General features: G+C 39.7%; 1 protein-coding gene and 1 pseudogene across 2 annotated transcripts in view; one reads left to right on the forward strand and one right to left on the reverse strand.

Moving 5' to 3' along the window:
* Positions 1–231: 231 nt before the first annotated feature.
* The window catches only part of TXNRD3 (thioredoxin reductase 3), a 91,618-nt gene continuing 68,742 nt past the window's right edge, over positions 232–23,107 (reverse strand). The window contains exons 13-17 of the mRNA XM_006895201.1: positions 19,074–19,230; positions 11,437–11,544; positions 8,850–8,945; positions 526–660; positions 232–294 (exon numbers count right to left, since the gene is read on the reverse strand). Coding sequence (XP_006895263.1) covers positions 232–294; positions 526–660; positions 8,850–8,945; positions 11,437–11,544; positions 19,074–19,230 — 559 coding nt within the window. The remainder of the gene's footprint in view (positions 295–525; positions 661–8,849; positions 8,946–11,436; positions 11,545–19,073; positions 19,231–23,107) is intronic.
* LOC102860016 lies at positions 8,000–8,324 on the forward strand (annotated as a pseudogene). Its single transcript, XR_438950.1, has one exon. The product of XR_438950.1 is annotated as a tubulin-specific chaperone A-like (transcript).

A 23,107-nucleotide genomic window follows, 5' to 3' on the forward strand; every position in this document is an offset into this window, starting at 1 on the left:
CTGTGGGGTTTTGAGCTAAGACATCAAGAAAGCAGTGAAGCTGCTTCTCTGAGTCAGTCTACAAGCTGTGAACAGACCCTGCTGCTACCTGTCTTCCTTGTCTACATTCTCAGCCCTGCCACAATACAGCAGGGATCAGGACCACAGATTTATTTTCCCTGAGAGAAGTTTTAGATCTCTGATGGAAACATGACTATGACAAGGAAAACAGAAAAGCAGCAGGATTTAACCTCAGCAGCCTTTCTGGGTGATTGCTAGTCCCGACGACTTGGTGATTTCCAAAGTTGTGAATACCTGTTCAGAAGGAAGGGGATAAAACAAACATGTATTTAGACATCAGTATTGATTAAAATATTCTAAATAACATACTTTATTATTTTTATATAATAAAAATGTTTATAAATTGTATATAGATAGACTGTGACAAAGCCATCACTAGCACAATTACTGGCAACATGCTTTATAATAAATTTTTAAATTACACCAACTGAAGCCAACAACAAACAAAATTTCTTTTTTCCATACCTCCCCACATGTGGGGTGAATTCCAATAGTATCATTGAGCAGCTGTTTTGTGAGACCACATTTCATTGCCACTGCAAATCCTTGGGTAATTTCACCAGCATTTGGTCCAAAAACATGAAATCCTATCACTCGATCCTTTAATGCAGGAACAAAACAAAGAGAATCTCCATTGGTCAACAGTCTATTAAGACCCGACTCACAGTTAATCAGTATTGATTAAAGCATCTACTATAGAGAAAGAACTATAGTACTGAACTGAGCAGACAGCATTACTAAGAGCCCTGTAAGAAAGATTGTTAAATAAGTAAATGTACATCCATAGTTAATCTGCACTCTAAGTTACTAGAACAATTCACTTACTGACTATATGAAGGAGTTCATCAGTATGATGTAAATGTCTCAATTATGCTGGACATAGTGCTACAGAGAAAATATTAGAAATTTTCAATTATTTTAGTTGGAATAAAAACCAACACCCATGGAAGAGGCAATCAAGAAATCAAAAGACGTGTTGCACTGAGAAACTGTGCTATTAAGACCTCTTTAATATGTAAAAGAGAGCAAGGATTTCTGCTTAAATACTAAGGTGTGCTGCCTGATCCTAGCCATGGTACTTTCAACTGTGTGGTATGATATGAAATTTGGAGAATGAATAAAGAAGAACAAAGAAGTAGGGAGGCCTTTGCATTGTGTTGGCAAAGAGTATCAAATACACCATGGATTGCGAAAGAATAAATATATCTGCTTTTATAGAAGTACAGCCAGTATGCTCTCTAGAGGCAAGGTTGATGAAACATTATCTCACATACTTTGAACAGGTTGTCAGAAGCAGCCAGTCATTGGAAAAAGACATCATACTTGGAAAAGTAGTCAGAGAAAGAAAGGAAGATTCTCAATAGGGTGGACTGACACAGTGAGTGCACAATGGGCTTGAGGATGTGGACACTGTGAAGATTGGTGCAGGACAGAGCAAGGTGTCAATCTGTTGTTCATAGGTTTGCTATTAAAGACATAGTCAGCTGGACACTAAGAGTCAACTGGACCTGACAAACCCTAATAGCAACAATGTGCTACATAACAACTTTAAAACCCAACAGTAGGTGTTACTGGGAAGGTGAAGACTGGTCTACACTGGGCTTGTATGAGGAATGCAGGGGTATTCCAGAGCAACTGTGTTGCCTCATAGGAGGAACAGACTCACAAAGGCAGGCAGCTCTTATTGTTCTAAGATTTCATTTTAGGCTGTCCATTGGTCAGATTTCATCAGACTGTATTTTTTCTTTGCATTTTCAGTAACAGTAATATGCAACAGATGAAGACAAGGCACAAGCCAGGTGAAAACTTCACCTACTCACTCTGGAAAAATACCAGAGCCTCTGAACAGCCCACCTCCTGCACAGTGATTAGCAGCTCTCAGATGAGAGCCCCTCTAAGTGTTTGTCAAAAAGCTACCTTCGTTGGTTGTGGGTAAAAATGCCATTTAGAGGTACCGACTAAAGGCTAATAGAATCTAAGAGGCGTTGTCTTGGAAGCAGCATATTTAAACAAGCCACTCGATGGCACATAACCACAAAAATGTGATTATCTGCCAGTTAACATTTCAGTATCACTATAAAATCAAAGAATTAAAAAAAAATTCCAATAGGGACACAAAAAGGCCATCTGTTGGCAATGAGAAAAATGCTAACCCACTACTTAACTAACACTTTCCTTTTTCAGCTACTAAAATTAGTTAAGCTATTGTGATCACTTCTCAGAGCCACTGATATAGAGGTATTGTGCTTATATCAACACATCTTTATTAAATTAATACTTTGATGAGAAATCTATGACTCAAGAATCAAAGAAAATTATCTGAAAAGCCACTAAATAAAAATCAGAAAAGGAAATATACATTTATCCATTTAGACTATGGATACTATAGATAACAAGGAGGAATGACAGGGTAGAAACATAATTATGGGGCAAACATTCATATTTACACAGTGACCTGGGAAGAGAATTCCTGGTTTAATTTTATCTCCCAACCCATACACTCAGGTTACTATCTGCTCTATGATTGTTGACAAGGAATTAATATCATAGTATTTCAAAGAAATCATACCTCTTAGTTATCATGGAATAATTACCAAAACTTTACCTTAAGCGTGGTCAATGCAACACAACGTACCCTATTTCTCACCACTCGCTTATTAGAAGGTATAGAGGGAGATATCCCCTTCCTTCACCTTATTGGGTTTTCTACCAGAAGAAGACACTTTGATAGTGAGGCATGGAGCACCTACTATCCCCAGAGCAGCCAAGGAGTGTCCTAAGTTAAAGCCAGAAGCCTATATGCAGATAGTTTATGGTGCTTCTGGGAAATCTCTGCAGACAGCTCCTGAGCTTCTGATGCAGGAGAGCAAGGTGGAAGCTGTAGGATATGGAACACTGGAAAAAGGAGGGCAGCACTGACAGTAAGGACATCGGATCAAAATCTCCACTTAGGAAGGACAATAAAGGTAGGGCTTGATTCACATTTCCATTTAGCTGTGGTAAAGTAACAGTTTTTAAGTGCTAGGGAGGTACTTGAGAAACGGGAATCTTAATGAGGTAAAGGTAAGGGGCAGGCTTTACTGACTGAGAAAGAGCAACCATGGCAGCAAACCAAAGGAACCAAGGGTAAGTGGAAGAAGAATCAAAGGAAAAAAGGAGAGGTTGTTCCATGTTAAGTGAACAAAGTTAGGAATGGTCTTGTGCCTTGAAAATCAGTATTTCTGTTACAAGATTCAAAATGCTGTTCTAAAGTGCAGTTGAATGCACCTCCCAGCAACCCTGTGAACAGATCTGAACTCTTCCTGTCTTATGCCATTTGCATCACTTCTGACATATCTGAGGCCCACTGCTGCAGACACTGTGTCAATCCATCTGGTATGGGTCTTCTTCTCTTTTACTGACCCTCTATCTCTCCAAATATGATGCCTTTTCCAAGGAACAGCCTGTCCTAAGAACACGCCCAAAGTGTGTGAGATGAACCTTTGTCATCTTTGTCTCCAAAGAGCACTCTGGCTGCACATTCTCCAAAACGCATTTGTTCCCTTAGCAGTTCAAGCTCCTCTACACCACCAGAGCTCAAAGGCATCAATTCTTCTTCTGTCATTCTTATTAACTGTCCAGCTTTTAGAGGCTTAACAAGTGAATGAAAGGACCATGGCCTGAATCAGGCACACGTTAGTGCTCAAGCTGACATCATTACTCCTCAATAATTTGGAGCGGGTCCTGACAGCAGACTTTGTGAATGTAATATAGCTCCTGACTTCTTGACTGCTCGTCTTGACTCTTGATTCTTGACCAAGATGTTGATGGTGAATCCAAGTAAGATGAAATCATTGACAATTTCAAACTTTTTTCCATCCACATCATGCTGGACCAGTCCAATGGTGAGAACTTGGTTTTTTTGATGTAGAGAATAATCCATACTGAAGTCTTTAATCTTCTGTAGCAAGCATTTCAAGTCCTCCTCAGTTTCATCAAGCAAGGTAGAGTCATCTACAAGGTTCAGGCTGTTGATGAGTTTTCCTCCAATCCTGATGCCACATTCTTCTTCATAAGAGTCCAGCTTTTCAAATTATTTTCTCAGCATACAGACAGAACAGGTATAGAGAGAGGATACAACCCTGAAACACATACTCCTTATTTTAGCTTGGGAGGGTGGAGGGACAGCGCAGGAGAGGAAGGCCCTCTATGAGGTGGATTGATTCAGTGACTGGGATAATTGGGATGGGAGTGTCAGAGACAGTGCGATTGGCACAGGACAGAGCGGAGTTTAGGGCTGTTGTACATAGGGTCGCTATGAGTCGCAAGTGACTCAGTGGCACATAACAACAACAACAACAACAGTATTTTCTTGCTCTGTTTGGACAACAGATTCTTGGTCTAGGTATAGGTTTCATATAATTCAGTGCTCTGAAACTCTCATTCAACTCAATGTTAGCCATAATTTTAATGATCCACACAGTCAAATGCCTTTGCAGAGTCAATAAAGCACAAATAGACATTCTTCTGGTATTCTCTGCTTTCAGCCAGGATCCATTTGATAACAGCAATGATATCCCAGGTGACATAGCTTCTTATAAACCTAGCATAAATTTTGGAAGTTCTCTGTCAATGTACTATTTTAGCCATTTTTGTGTTGCTCTTTAGTATTATTTGCATGTGAAATTAAGGATATCGTTGGGAAATTTCCACATTCTGGAGGATCACCTTTCTTGAGAATGGGAACAAATATAGATCTCTTCCAGTCAGAGGCACATCCAGGGTTCTATCTATTAGCTCACACATGTCAACTGGTATCCCATCAATTCCTGGGGCCTTATTTTTTGCTAATGCCTTCAGTGTACCTTGAATGTCTTCCTTCATTACCATTGGCTCTTGATCGTATGGTACTTCCTCATGTATTTCAGTGCTGACCAATTCTTTTTTGGTATAGTGACTTGGTGTATTCCTTCCATCTCCTTTTGATGGTTCCTAGATCATTCAAGATTTTCCCCCAGCATCTCTCAGTATTGCAACTTGAGGCTTGAATTTGTTTTTCCATTCTTTCCACTTGAGAAATGCTGAACGAGTTCTTCCCTTTTTATTCACCAACTCCAGCTCTGTGCATATTACAATAGTTTGCTTTGTCTTCTTGATCGGCCCTTTCTTATCTTCTGCTCAACTCTTTTACTTCTGTATCACTTCTTTTTCTTTTGGCTTCTTGGTGCTGTAATTAATTTTCTGAGTCTCTTCTGACCTCCATTTTGGTCTTTTCTTCCTCTGGTGTCTTTTTAAAAATTTTCTTCAGCCTCAATTTAAACTCAAACGCTGATGGACCTGTTCTAGTTTTGACTGCTAATGAGCTTCCCCAAAAACTGTTTCCACAGATGTAGTCAATCTGACTCCTCTGCGGTCCAACAGGTGAGGTCCATGTGTAAAACCACTATTTGTGCTTTTAAAAAAGATATGTGCAATGAATGAAGCATTGACTATATATAATTCATAATTAATTTCTGGCTTCATTTCTGTCACCAAGTCTATACTTTTTGATTACCATACCTTCTTCATTGTTTCCAAGTTATTCAATACAGTCACCATTATCAACTATGCTTCCGCAGTGATTCTACCACTCAAACCCTGGGCTCTCACGTGTGGAAGTAGGGCTGGGAAAAATCAGAGAAGCAGCCCCAGGAATTGATGGGATACCAGTTGACATTATGATATTCTTTTCATACTGTATTAGATCAAATGAGGGGAAGAACTGTCTGAAGGAAACATATGATTAAGATGTTATATGTATGACAACAATCTGGAACAAGAGGTGCACTGCAGTGTGGACTGGGAGAGGAGAGGGGAAGAAAATGTGCAACAATGAAAAAGAAAATTAATGAACTCAGCTAAGTGGGGAAATGACAACCTTTTTAAAAAATGGGCTGGCAAAACTGGAAAACTATCTGCAGAAAACTCAAGCAAGATCCACACCTCACTCCACACAAAAAAAACAATTCAAAGTGGATCAAGGACCCAGGACTAAAACCAAAGACTATAAACTTCACTGGAGAAAAGCTTAGAAGAACTCTACAAGTCCTAATCGACAAAATGAAAAGCCTTCCAAGCATCCAGAAAAACCTACAACCAGGAGAGGATAAAATAGATGAATAGGGCCTTCTAAGAATCAAATCCCTATGCACATCCAAAAACTTCTCCAACCAGGTAAAAAGGGAAGCCACAGACTAGGAAAAAATATTTGGCAATGACATGTCTGATAAGGGACTTGTATCTAGCATTTATAGAATACTCGAGTGCCAAAACAAGATAAAGGTAAACAACCCAACTGTAAAATGGGCACAGGATATGATGAAGTGTTCAAAATCCCTAGCTCTAAGAGATGCAAATCAAAACAACTATGAGATATCATCTCACTCCAGTAATAATAGCATAATTCAACGGAGCAGCAAACAACAAATGCTGGGGAGGTTGTGGAGAAACGAAAATCCTTATTCACTGTTGGTGGGAGTGTAAAATGGTGCAACCACTATGGAAGGCTGTATGGTGTTGTCTCAAAAATTTGCAAATAGAAATACCATTTGACCCAGCAATTCCACTACTGGGAATATTCCCTAAAGAAACCAGAACTGTCATCCAAGCAGATAGATGCACACCCATGTTTATTGCTGCTTTCTTTACAGCAAAGAGCTGGAAACAATCCATGTGCCCATCAACAATCGAATTGATAGAGAAGCTCTGGTGTATTCACACAAAATGAAACACTATGCTGCATTGAAAAACTCAAGAACTATTACACAAAATGGGTGACCATGGAGGACAGTATGCTGAGTGAAATATCTCAGTCACAAAATTACAAATGCGGCATAGTGCCACTGATGTAAAGCAGGACTGACATGGGAGTTGGAGGGAATCTAAGAAAAGAGAGGATAAATAAAGTATACTGCATTGAAACAGATGAGGGAAAGAACTGTTTAAAAGGAATATATGATTAGGTATTATTGTCATGACAAGATTCTAGAAGAAGAAATGAATAGTAAAGTGGACTGTGGATTTGAGGGGCGGAAGACTGTATAACAAAGGAAGAATTTTTTTCTTTTCAAAGAGAAAAGTAAACTCGGGGGAGAGGTGGACAGGGAGGAAAATGTGCAACAATGAATGAATGAGAAAAAAAATTAAATGGGAAGAATATGCTGTAAAAAAATTAAATTAAAAAAAGAGAAAGAAAATTTTAAAAAATGAATTATAAGCAGGAGTGGCATCTACCTCCTAAATGACATGCCTCCAGAAACCCTATGAGCTGTGATAAATGTCGATAGTTGTAGAGAGGCTTCAGGCCTTTTGTTCATGGGTTGCTATGAGTCGTGCTTGACTCGAAGGCACTCAAAAAAAACAGCAGCATCACATTACGGTATTTTCATATTCATTTGTTACTATGAAAGGTTATCCCTAATTCTGCATTTTCCCCCCACTGCTCATTTTTTATTTGGTGTTTTAGTTGGTATATCATTGCATTTTCTTTATTGAAAAGCTTAATTGGGAATTCATTAACTAGTTAAGAGTTATGTTTTGTCTAAATCTCTCTTTCTAAAGGCATTCTGGTAACACATTCCATTTATAAAATCCACAGAGACACACTCCTTGTAGTTGAGGACTAAAATGTTCAGATCATCTAATTTTAAATTGCCAAGTTAGAGCTACCTCTGAAGAGAGTAATTTCAATTATATATTTTGATAGGACATTAACCTCAATTACAATCTGCCACTTGTTCAATCTCTGTAAATACATTAATTGGTGACAATCTGAATAATTTATTCCTTTCTCTAAAAACTATCTTTAAAGAATGATAAAAATTGGTCGGGGTGGCTACCCACACGCCACCGCCTCCTCGTCACCTAGACCTCCTCGGCTGCTCCGCTCTCTGCTTCTCCTTCGTGCGGCGCTCAACAGACCATGGCCGATCCTCGCGTGAGACAGATCAAGATCAAAACCGGTGTAGTCAGGCGATTGGTCAAAGAAAAAGTGATGTATGAAAAAGAAGCTAAACAAGAAGAAAAGATTGAAAAAAATGAAGGCTGAAGATGGTGAAAATTATGCCATTAAAAAGCAGGCAGAGATCTTGCAAGAGTCCCGTATGATGATCCCAGACTGCCAGCGCAGATTGGAAGCGGCGTATGCCGATCTTCAGCAGTTATTAGACAGTGAGAAAGACTTGGAAGAAGCAGAAGAATATAAAGAAGCACGTGTCGTTCTAGATTCAGTGAAGTTAGAAGCCTGAAATTTTTCTGTATAGGGTATTTTTGCCTTAAAACCTAGGATCCATTCCATAATTCATGATTTTTGACCACTGCTATGTTAACTTTAAGTAGTAAAAGAATGTGATTCTTTTTATGTATTTATGTACGATTATCTTTTATTGCTTTCTAGACAGATTTTTTTTTGTTTGTTTTTATGTAGACAGCTTTTTAAAGTTTCATGATCTAGATTGTGGGGGTATTCTGGGGAACTACTCAAGTGTGATGTCTTTTGCTTTGCTGTTAGCTCAAAACAATTCACTTATTAATTACATCTCATTTTCAAACATGTCTAGCCAGTTGATGGTTAATGAACTAGGCTGAAATGGTGGATACGCATTTTATGTTTTTTTACCTAATTTAAATAAATAAAATGAAATAAATGAGTTTGTCTAATAAAATTAATTCATACTTAAAAAAAAAGAATGATAAAAATTTTAAAAAAAATAGAGGTAGAAGTCACATTTTAAAAAACAGTATTTCTTTTGGCTTTCCATCATGTCACATACATTGTCCCGTTTATTGCAAATTATCTTTGCATAACAAGTATTGTTGTCTCTGTCAGCTATTGTCCACTCCAGAGGCCAGAATAAAGTATGATATACCTGGAGGATGAGAAGAGAGAGAGAGAAAAAAAAAGAACAAGATTAAACTACTCCAGGATAAACTCTTTAATGATATAAAGACAATGTTCTCTGTAACAGCTTTTTAAAGTTTCATGATCTAGATTGTGGGGGTATTCTGGGGAACTACTCAAGTGTGATGTCTTTTGCTTTGCTGTTAGCTCAAAACAATTCACTTATTAATTACATCTCATTTTCAAACATGTCTAGCCAGTTGATGGTTAATGAACTAGGCTGAAATGGTGGATACGCATTTTACCTATACCTTCAATGAATTTGTAATATGTGTATAATGTTCGTACTCAGTCACTATGAGTAGGAGTCAACTTGACAGCACCTAACCTGGGGCTAGGTTCCTCAAAGCAGCAGAACCAATAAAGCTTACAGCAAAAAAGAAAGGTGTCTGAGAGAGTAATTTATGTCAAGGAAAGGGCTTATGCACTTGCAGAGGTTGGCAAGTCCAAAGTCCACAGGTCAGATGTCAGAATAGAGGCTCCTTCTGAGTCACAAAGCTGTATGGGCTGAGGAACATGAGATAAGCAGGGCAGACCTGAGAAGGATGGTGTCTATGGCAGTCAAATCTAAGATCGATGGACTGTTATCAGTTTACTGGTTTAAGGGTAAAGAACTCAAGGTCAGTGACAAGGCAGATGCAGGATTGAAAATCAGCAAAATGCAAGAGAGCCTTGCTGGAAGTCCACAGATATTTCAGTGCAGGACACATCTCTACAGAAACTCTCTTTGGACTGACTGGCTGCTCATTGCAGATCTAACACTGGAGACGATTATCTTTTATTGCTTTCTAGACAGATTTTCTTAAGATTCTCAAAGGAATCTATACTAAAATAGGTTAAAACTCTCTGCTGGCTTAGCGGTAAGCCACTGTGCTGCCAATGCAATGGTACCCAGTGTGACTCCACCAGCTGCTCCACGGGAGAAAGATGGGCAATCTCTTCCTGCACAATTTCTTGCCTCTTAAAACCTGCAGGAGGGTCAGCTATGGGTCATTTCTGACTCGATGGTACACCACCACCCCCAATATCACAACTCTCTCAAAATATTGGTATTTAATGCTATCATGTTCAAGTTTTATTATGATCTCCCATGATGTAATAAACCACATAGACATGTTCGTGGTGGTGGTTGCCTTCAAGATGAGCATGACTCATAGTGACTCTATGAACAAAAGGCCTGAAGCTTTTCTATCACTATCGGTATTTATCAAAATTCATAGTGTTTCCAGAGGCATGTTATTTAGGAAGTAGATGTCACTCTTAGAAAGATTAATATTGGGATGTCATACCCTCAATTCCATTACGGCTCTAATCTGTTATCTTTTGTAAGTAAGGATTTCCTTTGCTTGCGGCCTGTTACACCTTTTACTTCACAAAATAAAAGGGGAGAAAGAAGAGCAGAGGGGGCAACCTGATGCCACCAATAAAGAATCAGCAGGTAGAGTGCCTCCTCCAAACTGAAGTCCCTACAGAGGAAAACTTCTCTCACACAGGGACAGGACAAGGCATGAAGATCTCCAAATAATGCTGGGCCTATTGATGCTAAGGAAACAAGAATCTTCCCACAGAACTGACAGGCATGCAAAGTCTTCTACTGAAGTCAGCACCCTGGATTGTGACTTCTAGCCTTCTTAACTGTGATTTGTCTGTAAAAGCCATCCAAATGTGGAATCTTTATTACAGCAACACTAGAAAACTAAGAAACCTTGGTTCTAAAGAATTAAAAATTTTGTTAAGTCAGGCTACTAGAAGCTATGTAGTAGCAATGTCCTCTTAAGAAAATAATTTCTGTTGTACTTACTATACTATCCTTGGCTAAGAGAATGAACAGGTATGTATTGGAGAGGGTGTAACCAGAGTGCTCTTTGGAGGTAAGAATGATGAGGCTTCGCCTCACATACTTTGGGCATGTTGCTAGGAGGGGTTATTCTTTGGAGAAGGCCATGATGCTGAGTCAGAACCAACCCACAGCTGACCCTCCAGTGGGTTTTCAAAGGCAGTTAATCTCATGGGAGGAGAGTGTCCATCCTTCTCCGGCATCTTTAAGCTTACTCAAGTATATATTTATTACTTGTAACCTCAGAATCCTAACATATACACTATAATTCCATCTCACCCCATTTGTATTCTGATTTGTTTGTTATGCAGAGTTTAAATGACTTAATTTCTAATTCTCCAAGAAGAGAAATATGACTTCCTATAACTAGGGGGTGCTGGTGGCCCATTACTAAGAAGTTGTGCTGCCAACCCTAAGGCACGCAGTTCGAATCCATCAGTTGCTCCATGGGAGAAAGAAGGGCAACCTCCTTTCATGAGATTTATAGTCTCTGTAAGCTTGCTGCAGGATCATAGTACCTGATGGCACTCATCAATAACAGCAGCATAATATAACTATCACATAGTTAACTTACAAAAGGGCAAAATAGTTACAGTGATGAAAAGTTAAAAAAAATTCTTACTTCTAGATTATCTTTTGTATATACTTCAATAGCTTTCTCTTCAGATAATCCACAGCAACCATATTCCAAGGGTGTAAACACTGTAGTTGGAACATTAATATAATCACACTGCAAGATAAACAAATGACATTCTTTCATTTTTATGGCACTTTTTACACAAAATCCATATTAAATACATTTTAAAAATAAATATAAATCAGTCCAGTCCAACGTAACTCATTCTTACACCACCAGAAATTTCAGGGAAATTACAAATGGAATCTGAGATAAAAAGGCAGATGTTCAAAGAGAATGAGTAGGTAACTCTGTGATTTAAAATCAGGAAAGGTGTGTGTTGTCAGATGTATCCTTTGACCATACCTATTAAATTGGTATGATGAGCAAACAATCCAATAAACTGAGTCATATGAAGAACTTGGAATCAGGACAGGACAACCTTTGATATGCAGGTGATGCATTCTTGCTTAACAAAAAGTAGGAGAACCTGAAGTACTTACTGATGAAGATCAAAGACTATACAGTTTTCACTATGGAGTAAAAATCAACATAAAAAAACCCAAAAATCCTCACAACTGGGCCAGCAAGCAACAGTAAAAAATATGGAAAAACATATTAAGGTGCTCAAGTCATTTTACGTGAATTTAAAAGGTAACATTCATGGAAGCAAATGATAAGAAATCAAATGATGTATTATGTACTGTAGAGCTGACTGACTCATAGCAACCCTACAGATCAAAACCTCGCCCTATCCTGTCTCATCTTCATGATCTCAGAAACATGTGAGCCCATTGTTCCAGTCACCATGTCAACTCATCTTATTAAGTGTCATCTTCACTGTCTCTAACCTGCCGCCTTCCCCAAGGTATTTTCTTCCAAGCACTGACCCCTCCTGACAACATGCCCAAAGTGTGTGAGACAGAATTTCATCATTCTTCTCCTCTAAGAAGGAACTTGGCTGCAATTCCTCCAAGTCAGATGTGTTTGTTGTTTTGGCAGACAATGTATCAAGAATGATATACCACAGGGGGCGATTTGCTGCAAAAGATCTCAAAGTGTTAAAAACACAGATGTCACTTTGAGGACTAAGGTGCACCTGGCCCAAGTCAGCCCTGTCAGATGGTTGTAGGTGATGCAATCACGGAGAGGCAGTTAACCCAAAGAAAGCTAAAATATAAGCTGCCCAGAAATATATGGAATGGCAAGAAAAGCTGGAGTGTGTCAAATTTCTTGTTTTGCAGGAAAATTAAATAGAAGCAAAGAAAGAATATTCTTTGGTAGTGAGATAGGTGGTAGATATGCATCATCTACATATCAAAAGTGGAGATAGGTAGCAGTGAAATAGGAAGAAACACATTTCTAAGTTGATTCATCCTCTCCTACTTTTCATTTCAAATGAAAAGCATTCATTTCCGTCCTACAGTGATAGCTGCACTACACGATGAATATAATTAGTGTCAAAGGACTGTACATTCAAAACATGTTGAATTGAGTCTTGTACCTTTAATCTTTCTTAGTCCCCTACACCTTTTATTGTTTTCTACTTTCCCCTCCCCTTGGCTACCATGGTTAACCTCCTAGAGGCAAATGAGGATATTGTTATATTATCATTACTCATAAGCCTTCATTCACTACTTCATATACCATCTGGTTGCAGGATATAGACAGCAAACAATATCTCATGTGGAAATAAACCAAACCAAATCCCCTGTTATCTGTTCTGATTCTTGTGAAGATTACAGACCATAAATGTTCAGCCTGAGCCTAATCATGAGAAAAATTATTTTAAAAATCCAGAATGTAGGTAATTCAACAAGAAAATTTGTCTGGATTCATCCGAGTCAGTGTCATAAAGGGGGAAAATGTAAGCAAATAAACAAAGGGTTGGGAATCAAAAAGACTGGAGAACTATAAAACCAAAATATAACATGTACATCAAAGCATACTTCTGTATGCATACTTATGATGTGAAAATCTATTATGAAATTTTTGTTTCTCTTCTATGCTATGAAAATGAGATTTGCTTTCAGGAATGAATATCCTTGGTTTTAGGTGAATAACCTTATTTTATAGGCCAACACATTTGGGGTTAAAACATCACTGATTCTTGCCACTTCAAAAAGCTCAGGAAAAAGAAAAATTTAAGTATAGAGACATAAACATACTCACTAAAATGTACACAAGGTAAAAAATTATCTGTAATTTATTATTGTGGCAAAGGCAGCAGAAGCTATGATTACTGTATTGAATTTTGAAACAACAAAAAATTATGTGTGGGAATATAAGTATGTATGTAGGAGTATGTGTACAGCTATATATATGAGTATAAATGTGTATACAGAGATGTATACATACATATATGCACTCTGACTATATGCTATATGCACAAACATTCATATATATATATATATATATATATATATATATATATATATATATATAATAAAGCACAAAGGAGCACAATTGTGGATGGCTCTAAGACATAGCCAGATATCTCACAGGATTGATTTTCTTAGTTTGAAAGCTTAGTATCATAGTCTTATGGAATGGATCTGTTAACTACATGTTGTTCATAAAGTTATATTCTACATCCTCATTCACTGAGTAGGTTCTGGGCTCTTAAAAGCTTGCCTGTAGCCATCTAAAAGAAAACTGTTGGTCTCTATTCATCTGGAGAAAAAAGTCAAAGATGAAATAAAAAATTCAAAGAAGAAACTAATTCCACACTTAACAAAATGGTTAGCTTGCACAGGCAAGGGTATTAAGTAAAGATAGTAACATCAGGCGAATATGGAGTCGGACCCCATCAGTACAAAAGCTAGAGGCAGCATTATGTAACTGCCAAGCCACTAAGAAGACCCAGCCAACGGAAAGAAAAGCTTAATCATCCCAGCCCATGCCTAGGCATTCCTTGCTGCCAGATGTAAGGCACTAACATGCAAAGTCAATTTTTCACTCTTGTCACAAATTTAAAATGTCCATTAAGGGAAAAGTTAATAAGTAAGGAGTAGGTATAGTAGGTATAGTCTACAGAACTGAGAGTTACACATGCCACAGTCTCATCCACCCTCAAACCAGAAGAACTAGACAGAACGTGCCTACCACTATTGACCATTCTAAACAGAACAACAGACAGACCTGGTCCAAGCCAAATAAATCTGCTGTTAAGTGAATTCCAACTCATGATACCTCTACAGGACAGAGGAGAACTGTCCCATAGTGTTCCCAAGGCTATTAACTTCTATGGAAACATACGTTCTTCTAAAAACGGCCGGTGGGTTTGAATTGCCAACTTTTTCTTAGAAATTGAGTGCTTGATTTCACGTCTACCCACAGTTTGGTGGGGGGAGGGAGGAAAGGAAATGGGAAAGATTCGGTGGGGACCTGGAAAGACAGAGTTTTGGTGTACATAGTACAATGGTGATTAATTTTCTAAAACACAGTAAATGGGAATGATTGTGTGAAACACAATGTACACAAACTTTGTAAGCAAACCAACATAAAAGAATTGTTTTTTAAACCCCAGAAATTGAGTGTTTTAACCATGGTTCCATTAGTATGTCTGTTGTTGTTAGGTGCCATCCAGTCGAGTATGAATCATAGCGACCCTATGGACAAAAGATCTGAACCCTGTTCTATCCTGTGCCATCCTCACACTTCTTTGACACACAAGAGCCCACTGCAGCAGTCACTGTGTCAGTCCACCTGGTTTGGGGTTTTCCTCTCCTTTACTGACCCTTCACCCTTCCCAGCATCATGCCCTTTTCCAAAGAATAGCCCCTCCTAGCAACATGCCCAAAGTGTGTGAGGCGAAGCCCCATCATTCTTGCCTCCAAAGAGCTCTCTGGCTGCACCCTCTCCAAGACGTCTATGTTTATTCTCTTGGCTGTCTGCCTAGACCTGATAAAGGGGATGAAAATATGAAACAGAAACTCAGCTACAGAAAAAAAGAAAGAGGAAAACCAGAAGCTGAAAAACAAAAGACTTACTGGCCAGGCTGTGACAAGATACTCTTCAAACGCTGAACAGAAACTAACCCCTGAGTTCACCTAGTAGTTAATAACAGGCTGGCTCAAAAATAATGATGATCACCTGGAAGTACTATGATTCTTAAACAAAACCACAAAATTTATATAAGACAAAATGATCAATCTTTAAAACAAAGATGACAATGTAAGAGGAAACTGTCGTAAGACATCATTGGACTATGAAATCAGAGGTGGGGAGGCCTTGCCCTGTCGTGCACATCCTCATGACGCTTCCACCCTCTGCTGCAGTAACTTTGTCGATCCATCTTGCACAGGTTCCTCCTAGCCTTTGCTGACCCTCTACTTTCCCCAGCATGATTCCCCCGCAAGGACTAGTGTCTCCTGACCACATGCCCAAGAATATGAAACAAAGTTTCACCCTCCTTGATGGTAGTACCTTAGTTTCACTTCCTCTGGAAAGAAAGCAGTCAAAATGGAAATAATGACCATGTTAAGGAATATAATCACTGTTACAATCTGTGTAGAAACTGCTGAACAGGAACATAACTGCTATGTAAACATTCACAAGAAAAAACAATGACATTATTTTTAAAGAAAGCAGGGAAAAGGAGGCTAAGACTCTTAACAGTCCCCACTGTCTATAGAAGGCCACAGCAATTCTTTGTGGCATCAAAGATTTCAGGCCTTCTTAATCATTTCTGAGAATTCTTCATTCTTAAAAACTCACCACTGTACCAATTGGCAACATCATGACAGAGAAAAGACTTCACCTTACTTGGACCCACAATCAATCAATACCCTTGGTACCAGGAGTCTGGAGATCAGGAGACATACTGCAGTCAGAGACCTCTAAAAATTACCAAAGAGCAGCAACGTCAGTTTGAGGACTAAGGCATACCTGATTCAGGCCATAGTTTTTCAATAACTTGCTTTGCACCCAATAGCTGGTCAATGTATAAGGATGTCAGAAAAACTGATGATGCCTTTGAGTTGCAGTACTGGAAAAAGAATACTGAATAGACTGCCTGAAGAATAAATAGATGTCTTGGAGAAAGCATAGCCAGGGTGCTCCCTGGAGACAAAGCTGACAAAGTCTCACAAACTCTGGGTACTTTGTTAACAAAGGTTGTGAGTCATCATGTTTGGAAAGATGAAGGGTAGGCGAAGGACAGGAAGACCCTCACTAGATGGACTGACACAGTGACTCCTGCTATGGGCTTGAGTATGTCAGAAATTATGAGGATGGCACAGGAGAGGACAAGGATCAGATCTGCTGTTCCTAGGGTCACCAGGAGTCCTATTTGACTTGACAGCACCTAACATCACCAGTTACTCTGCCTATATATATTAACTCCAAGTTCTATTTGGGTTTTAGATGGTTTGTGTTGGTGTTTTTTTAAAACAGAGCAGGTCCCCAGGGACAAAATGCCAGTAAGGCCACCCCTCTCTGTTGGTCTTTCATTTGCCAGTGTCTCCAAATATTCAAAAAGGCTCCTGATACAAAGACTAATCCTTCCCTTAGGTGATTAGACTATTCATAGTTCTTTTTTTTTTTTTTTTAAAGAAAAGCAAAATTTCTTTTTCTACCAAATCTCCAATCCATGTTCCAGCCAATGGATGAAGAGTATTTTAGCCACACATAGATTCCTGGTAAATATATATCTCTCTCCATATATATGTATGTGTGTGTATTTATATATCTCCCCTAGGCATCTGAGAGCAGATGTTTCCAAATGCTCCTTCCTTGCTGCCACTTCTGCCCAAACGGGGCATTAAGCAGTCCTGGGCCTGTACTAACAGTCCTATCTCCACTCTACTGTCTGAAGACTTAGGAACATGGATGATTATAATGTCCCAACAATAGCCAAATAGATCTGAATCAAGTCTTAAAAACACTAACTGAAGTGCCTGCTATTTGCTGGTCACAGGCTGAGGCACTGGCAGTGACTCTGCTGGTTCTGAGGAAGAGAAGCGGTGCTGGAGAGCTGGAAGGAGGATGCGTGCTGGGGGCTGAGGGGGCACGCTCCTCCTCTGCTCACAACGAAATCATTTATCTGTGCGTGCTCTTAGTAGAAAACAACTTAACTTTCTCAGTTCTGAATTACTCATCATTCCAAACCTATTCCAATGATGCGCCAAGAATATCAAAGGTGCAAGAGACTGGAGAAATCATCTGATTCACATGACCAATTCTGCAGATACTGAAACTGAGGTCCAGATAAGTTAAATGATTAGACCAAATTTTCATATCAATTAGGCACTGAAGCCAGGATGGCTAGAATGCAGGCGCTCATTCCCATGCTTAATGAAATCCTCTACTACAAAAACAGTAATATATTTATGAAGTCTTTTAGAAAACTAATCATTTCATTGTTGGACAACGAATAGGGAGGACAGGAGAATTGATGCCTTTGAGCTGTGGTGCTGGAGAAGAGTACTGAATGTACCATGGACTGCCAAGAAAACAAACAGATTCATCCTGGAGAGGGTTAAACCAGGCTACTCCTTGGAGGCAAGGATTCTGGGGCTTTGTCTGACATACTTTGGACATGCTGTAAGGAGAGACAGGTCCTTGGAGAGGGACATCATGCTTGGTAGGGTGGAGGGACAGGACAGGAGGGGAAGACCCTCTATGAGGTGGACTGATTCAGTGACTGGGGTAATCGGGATGGGTGTGTCAGTGGCCATGCGACTGGCACAGGATAGAGCACGGTTTAGGGCTGTTGTACATAGGGTCGCTATGAGTCGCAAACAACTCTATGGCACATAACAATAACAACAACAATCATATCTTTCAGGTAGGAGTACTGACTCATTCCTCAGTACCCTAAATAAATGTGCTTGTAGCACTCTTTGGCACTCATGATTTCCCTGAGGAGCAATGACGTCAGTCTAGAGAGTAACATGTGCCTGATTCAGGTCATGGTCTTTGCAATTACATGCTATGCATCAGAGATCTGGACAATGACTAAGGATGACAGAAGAATAATTGAGGCCTTTGAGTTGTAGTGCTAGAGAAGAATACTGAACATATCATGGACTGCCAAGAGAACAAACAGGTCTGTCTTGGAGAGGCTGAAACCAAATTTCTACCTAGAGGCAAGGATTTTGAAGCTTTGTCTCACGTATTTGGGGCACATGGCCAGGAGGAACCAGTCCGTGGCGAAGGACATCATGCTCAAAAGGGTGGAGGGACAGCTCAGAAGAGGAAGAACCCAGATGAAATGGATTCACATGGTAACTGAGGCAATGGAATTAGGTATGTTGGAGTCAGTGAGACTGGCTCAGGATAGCAAAGCTTCAGAGCTGTTGTACACAGGGTAGCTGTGAGTCACAAGCAACTTGACAGTACTTAACAACAACAACAACAATTAGTTCTATACATGACTAAATTAGAATTCCACAATCCTGCTAAGTCCCTTAGAGTTGGAACCACGGCCAATCCTTTGTATTTACTGCACAAAGTAGATACTAAAAACAAGACATCAACTGCAAATTATATCTGTGAGATACCTGTCCCTTGGAAAACAAGCAAAGAAGTTTTGTACTGACTGTTAAAGATAAACTTTTCTTTTTTTTTTTTCGAATTTTTTAAAATTAATTTTAATGAAAGTTTACAGAGACTTTGGATTTCCATTCATTCAAACTTACCTTTTCTAAAGAGCCTCCAAAAAGTCTTCGAGCTAGCAGCTTGCCTGCCTGTATGGCCACAGGAGTGAGCTCTGGTTTACCCTCCAAAATATCGCCAATGGCATAGACATAAGGCACATTGGTTTGTTCCACATCATTTACTGGTATTTTGCCAGTCCTATTTGTAGGAAAGAAGGAAAATACATAGTATGACTCACTATATTGCCAATGACTAACACTATTTAAAGAGGAAAAAAGACTATGCGCAGAAGAAAGACAATACACAGGACCTCAGGTTCCAGGGAGCTCTGGAGCCCAGAGGTAGGAAGCTGCACTGCAATCCAAAGGCAGCATTTGGCATCCACCAGCTGCACCGCAGGAGAAGCATGGGCAATCTCCTCCTGGGTAATTAACTGCCTCTGAAGACTCACTGGAGGGTTGGCTCATGGTCAGTACTGACTTGATGGTACACAACAAGACGTTCAATAGCTTGGCATAACAAGGTGTCTCTTTCTGATTGGTGAAATAAAGCACATTTTTAGGATGCACAGGATCTTCTAAGACTTTCCCTATAGTCAGATTTAGTGTTTTGGAATTCTTCTCCTCTTCTGACCAAAGATTTAGCATTTTATTCTAAATCACAAATAATAGATGAATGGATTTCCACAAACTTCTTTTAACAAATATAATGCATGTGGTCTTTGAAGTCACCCATTAAATAGTAAAAGATGAAGAACTTCAGAACTGGAACAGTAGTTATTGTGAGATCTGTTAACTGCCATTAAAAGGGGTCTCTAACTCAGGGTGACCCTTTGCACCACGGGACAAAACACTGTCTGGTTCTGCAGGATCTCAATTATGGGATGTGGACAGAACCACTGAGATCCACAAGGTTTTCACTGGCTGATTTTCAGGATGAAACGGCAAGGTCTTTTTCCTAATCTGTGTTCAACTAAAAGATCTGCTCACACTTGATCAGCATCATAGTAAACGTAAGCCTCCAATGACAGACAAACGGGACCCATGATGTGCACTGGCTGGAACTATACGTGGGTCTCCCACTTGGAAGGTGAAAATTCTACCACTGAATCAACACTGTCTGCAAGGCAAATTTAAAGTATTAATGTCTCCACCAAGATACTAGAAAACAAATATAACAGATATAGATGATAACTTTGGAACCTTGAGTTTAAAAGGAAAAGACAAAGAAGTACTTCAAATACTGACTGGAAGAATCCAGAGGGGGTAAAATGAGACAGCAGGAGCACAGAACTGTAAGCAGTGTGGCTCAGTGTAAGTGCACAGCCAGGGTACCCTGTTGCCAATGGATCCATAGCAGCAGCTAGTTAAAAACAGGAAAGGTGATACCTCTCCCTCTTTGTTCCACTTGCCCTGTGGCTGCCCTTGTTCCCTATAGGATTCCAGCTGCCTGAGGCCAGGCCTGGGCCATTTTCTCAGAAGCATTGCATAGCTTTACATTTAAAGCCAACAAGTTATGCCAAGGCTGGCCTGCAATCATCCTCTGGATTGGCAGGCATACCACCTCTGACTAGGGTCCTTGCCTTTTTTTTTAATTCATTCATTGCTACTTATTTTCCTCCCTCCACCCTGTCCCAGTCCACTTTGGAGTACACTTCTTGTTCCAGATTGCTGTCACACACAGAATGCCTAATCATATATTCCTTTCAGACAGTTCTTCCCCTCATCTGTTCCAATGTAGTGTTCAATACCTATCCATTCCTTTCCTATTCTTCTCCCAAGCCCCTCTATCAGTCCTATTTTATAACAATGGTGTTGTGCAGTATTTTCCCTTTTATGACAGAGATATTTCACTCAGCATTATGTCTTTCAAGCTTACCCATGTTGTGTGACGTTTTGAGAGTTCAATGTGTTTCAGTACTGCATAATACTCCATTGAGCAAAACAGCATGAGAAAACTGTACATCTATCAACATCCTCTATTACACTTACCAGAAGCCAGGAGATAAACATTACGAAGTACCGAAATACCAAGTGATGCAACACATTACACAACTCAGTTACACGTATGAAAACAATACAAAGAAATCAACATTACAATGATATCTTGTAAGTAACAGACAACTTTAAATCAGAAAATAAAAGATAGGATGGAACATATTGAAAGGATCCTATGCATTCCAAATCAAGATGATTTCAAGGTAAAGTGAACTTTGTTGTTGTTGTTGTTGTTGTTGTTATGTGCCATTGAGCCATTTGCGACTCATAGCGACCCTATGTACAAGAGCCCTAAATGCCATTCTATCCTGTGCCAACCTCACTGTCTCAAACACATTCATTCCCACCACTCCTCACAAAATCGATCCATCTCACCGAGGGTCTTCCCCTCCTGCACCATCCCTCCACTCTCCCAAACATGATGTCCCTCTCCAAAGACGTGTCCCTCCTGGCAACATGTCCAAAGTATGTCAGACGAAGCTTCAGAATCCTTGACTCCAGGGAACATTCTGGCTTCACCCTCTCCAAGACAAACCTGTCTGTTCTCCTAGCAGTCCATGGTATATTCAACACTCTTCTCCAGCACCACAACTGAAAGGCATCAATTCTCTTTCCATCATGCCTATTCACTATCCAACTCTCCGATGCATAGCACATAATTGCAAAGACTATAGCCAGGATCAGGCGCACCTTAGACTCCAGCATGACGTCGCTGCACTTCAGTATTCTTGAGAGATCCCTCAAAGCTGACTTTCCCAATGCAATTCGTCTCTTGATTTCCTGGCTGCCGTTACCAAGAGTGTTGACTGTGAAGCCAAGTAAACTAAAACTGTTAACTATCTCAATCTCTTCGCCATCCATACTGATGCTGCCAATTGGCCCAGTGGTGAGAATCTTTGTTTTCTTGATATTGAGCTTCAATCCATATTGAAGACTGCAGTCCTTGACCTTCTGCAGCAAGCGCTTCAGGACCTCCTCAGTTTCAGCAAGCAAGGTTGTGTCATCTGCATAAGGCAGGTTGTTGACGATTCTTCTACCAATCCTGATGCCACATTCCTCCTCGTACATCCCAGCATCTCGGATAAACTGTTCTGCATACATACTGAAAAGGTATGGAGACAAAATACATCCCTGACGGACCCCCTTCTTGATTCTGAACCATCCAGTGTCTCCCTGCTCTGTTCTGACAACTGCCTCTTGGTCCCAAGTATAGGTTTCACATTAGCACAATCAAATGTTCTGGGATTCCCATTCTTCTCAGAGTCAGCCATAGCTTGTTGTGATCCACAGTCAAAAGCTTTTGCATAGTTAATGAAGCAAAGATAGACATTCTTCTGGTAGTCTCTGCTTTCTGCCAAGATCCATCTAACATTAGCTATAGTATCCCTAGTACCGCAACCTCTTCTAAATCCAGCCCGCACATCTGGCAGTTCTCTGCTGATATATTGTTCCAAATGTTTTTGGATAATTTTCAGCAGAATCTTGCTTGCATGTGATATCAATGATATTGTTCGATAATTTCCACACTCTGTTGGCTCACCTTTCTTTGGAATGGGAACAAATATCGATCTCTTCCAGTCAGTTGGCCAGCTGGCTGTCCTCTAGATTTCCTGGCACAACTTAGTGAGCACATCCAGGGCAGCATCTGTTTGTTGAAATAAATCAATTGGTATTCAGTCAACTCCTGGAGCCTTGTTTATTGCCAATTCCTACATAGCAATTTGAACTTCTTCCTTCATCACCATAGGTTCTTGCTCATGTTATTTCATGAAATTCCTCTTTGTCAGCCAACTCCTTCTGATACAGTAACTCTGTGTACTCCTTCCATCTTCTTTTTATACATCCTGGATCATTCAACATTCTACCCAAACTATCTTTAAGTATTGCCACCCGTGGCTTGAATTTGTTTTCAACTCCTTCAGCTTAAGAAATGCTGAGCGAGTCCAGCCCTTTTGATTTTCTGACTCCAGCTCTCTGCACATTTCATTATAATATCTTGCCTTTTGAAATACTGAATTTTGAAATATTCTATTCAGCTCTTTGATTTCTTGATTTCTTCCTTTAGCTTTGGCTTCTCG

This window comes from Elephantulus edwardii, unplaced genomic scaffold (assembly GCF_000299155.1).
Source record: "Elephantulus edwardii isolate Elephantulus edwardi_28Jun2011 unplaced genomic scaffold, EleEdw1.0 scaffold00161, whole genome shotgun sequence".
Classification (NCBI taxonomy): domain Eukaryota; kingdom Metazoa; phylum Chordata; class Mammalia; order Macroscelidea; family Macroscelididae; genus Elephantulus; species Elephantulus edwardii.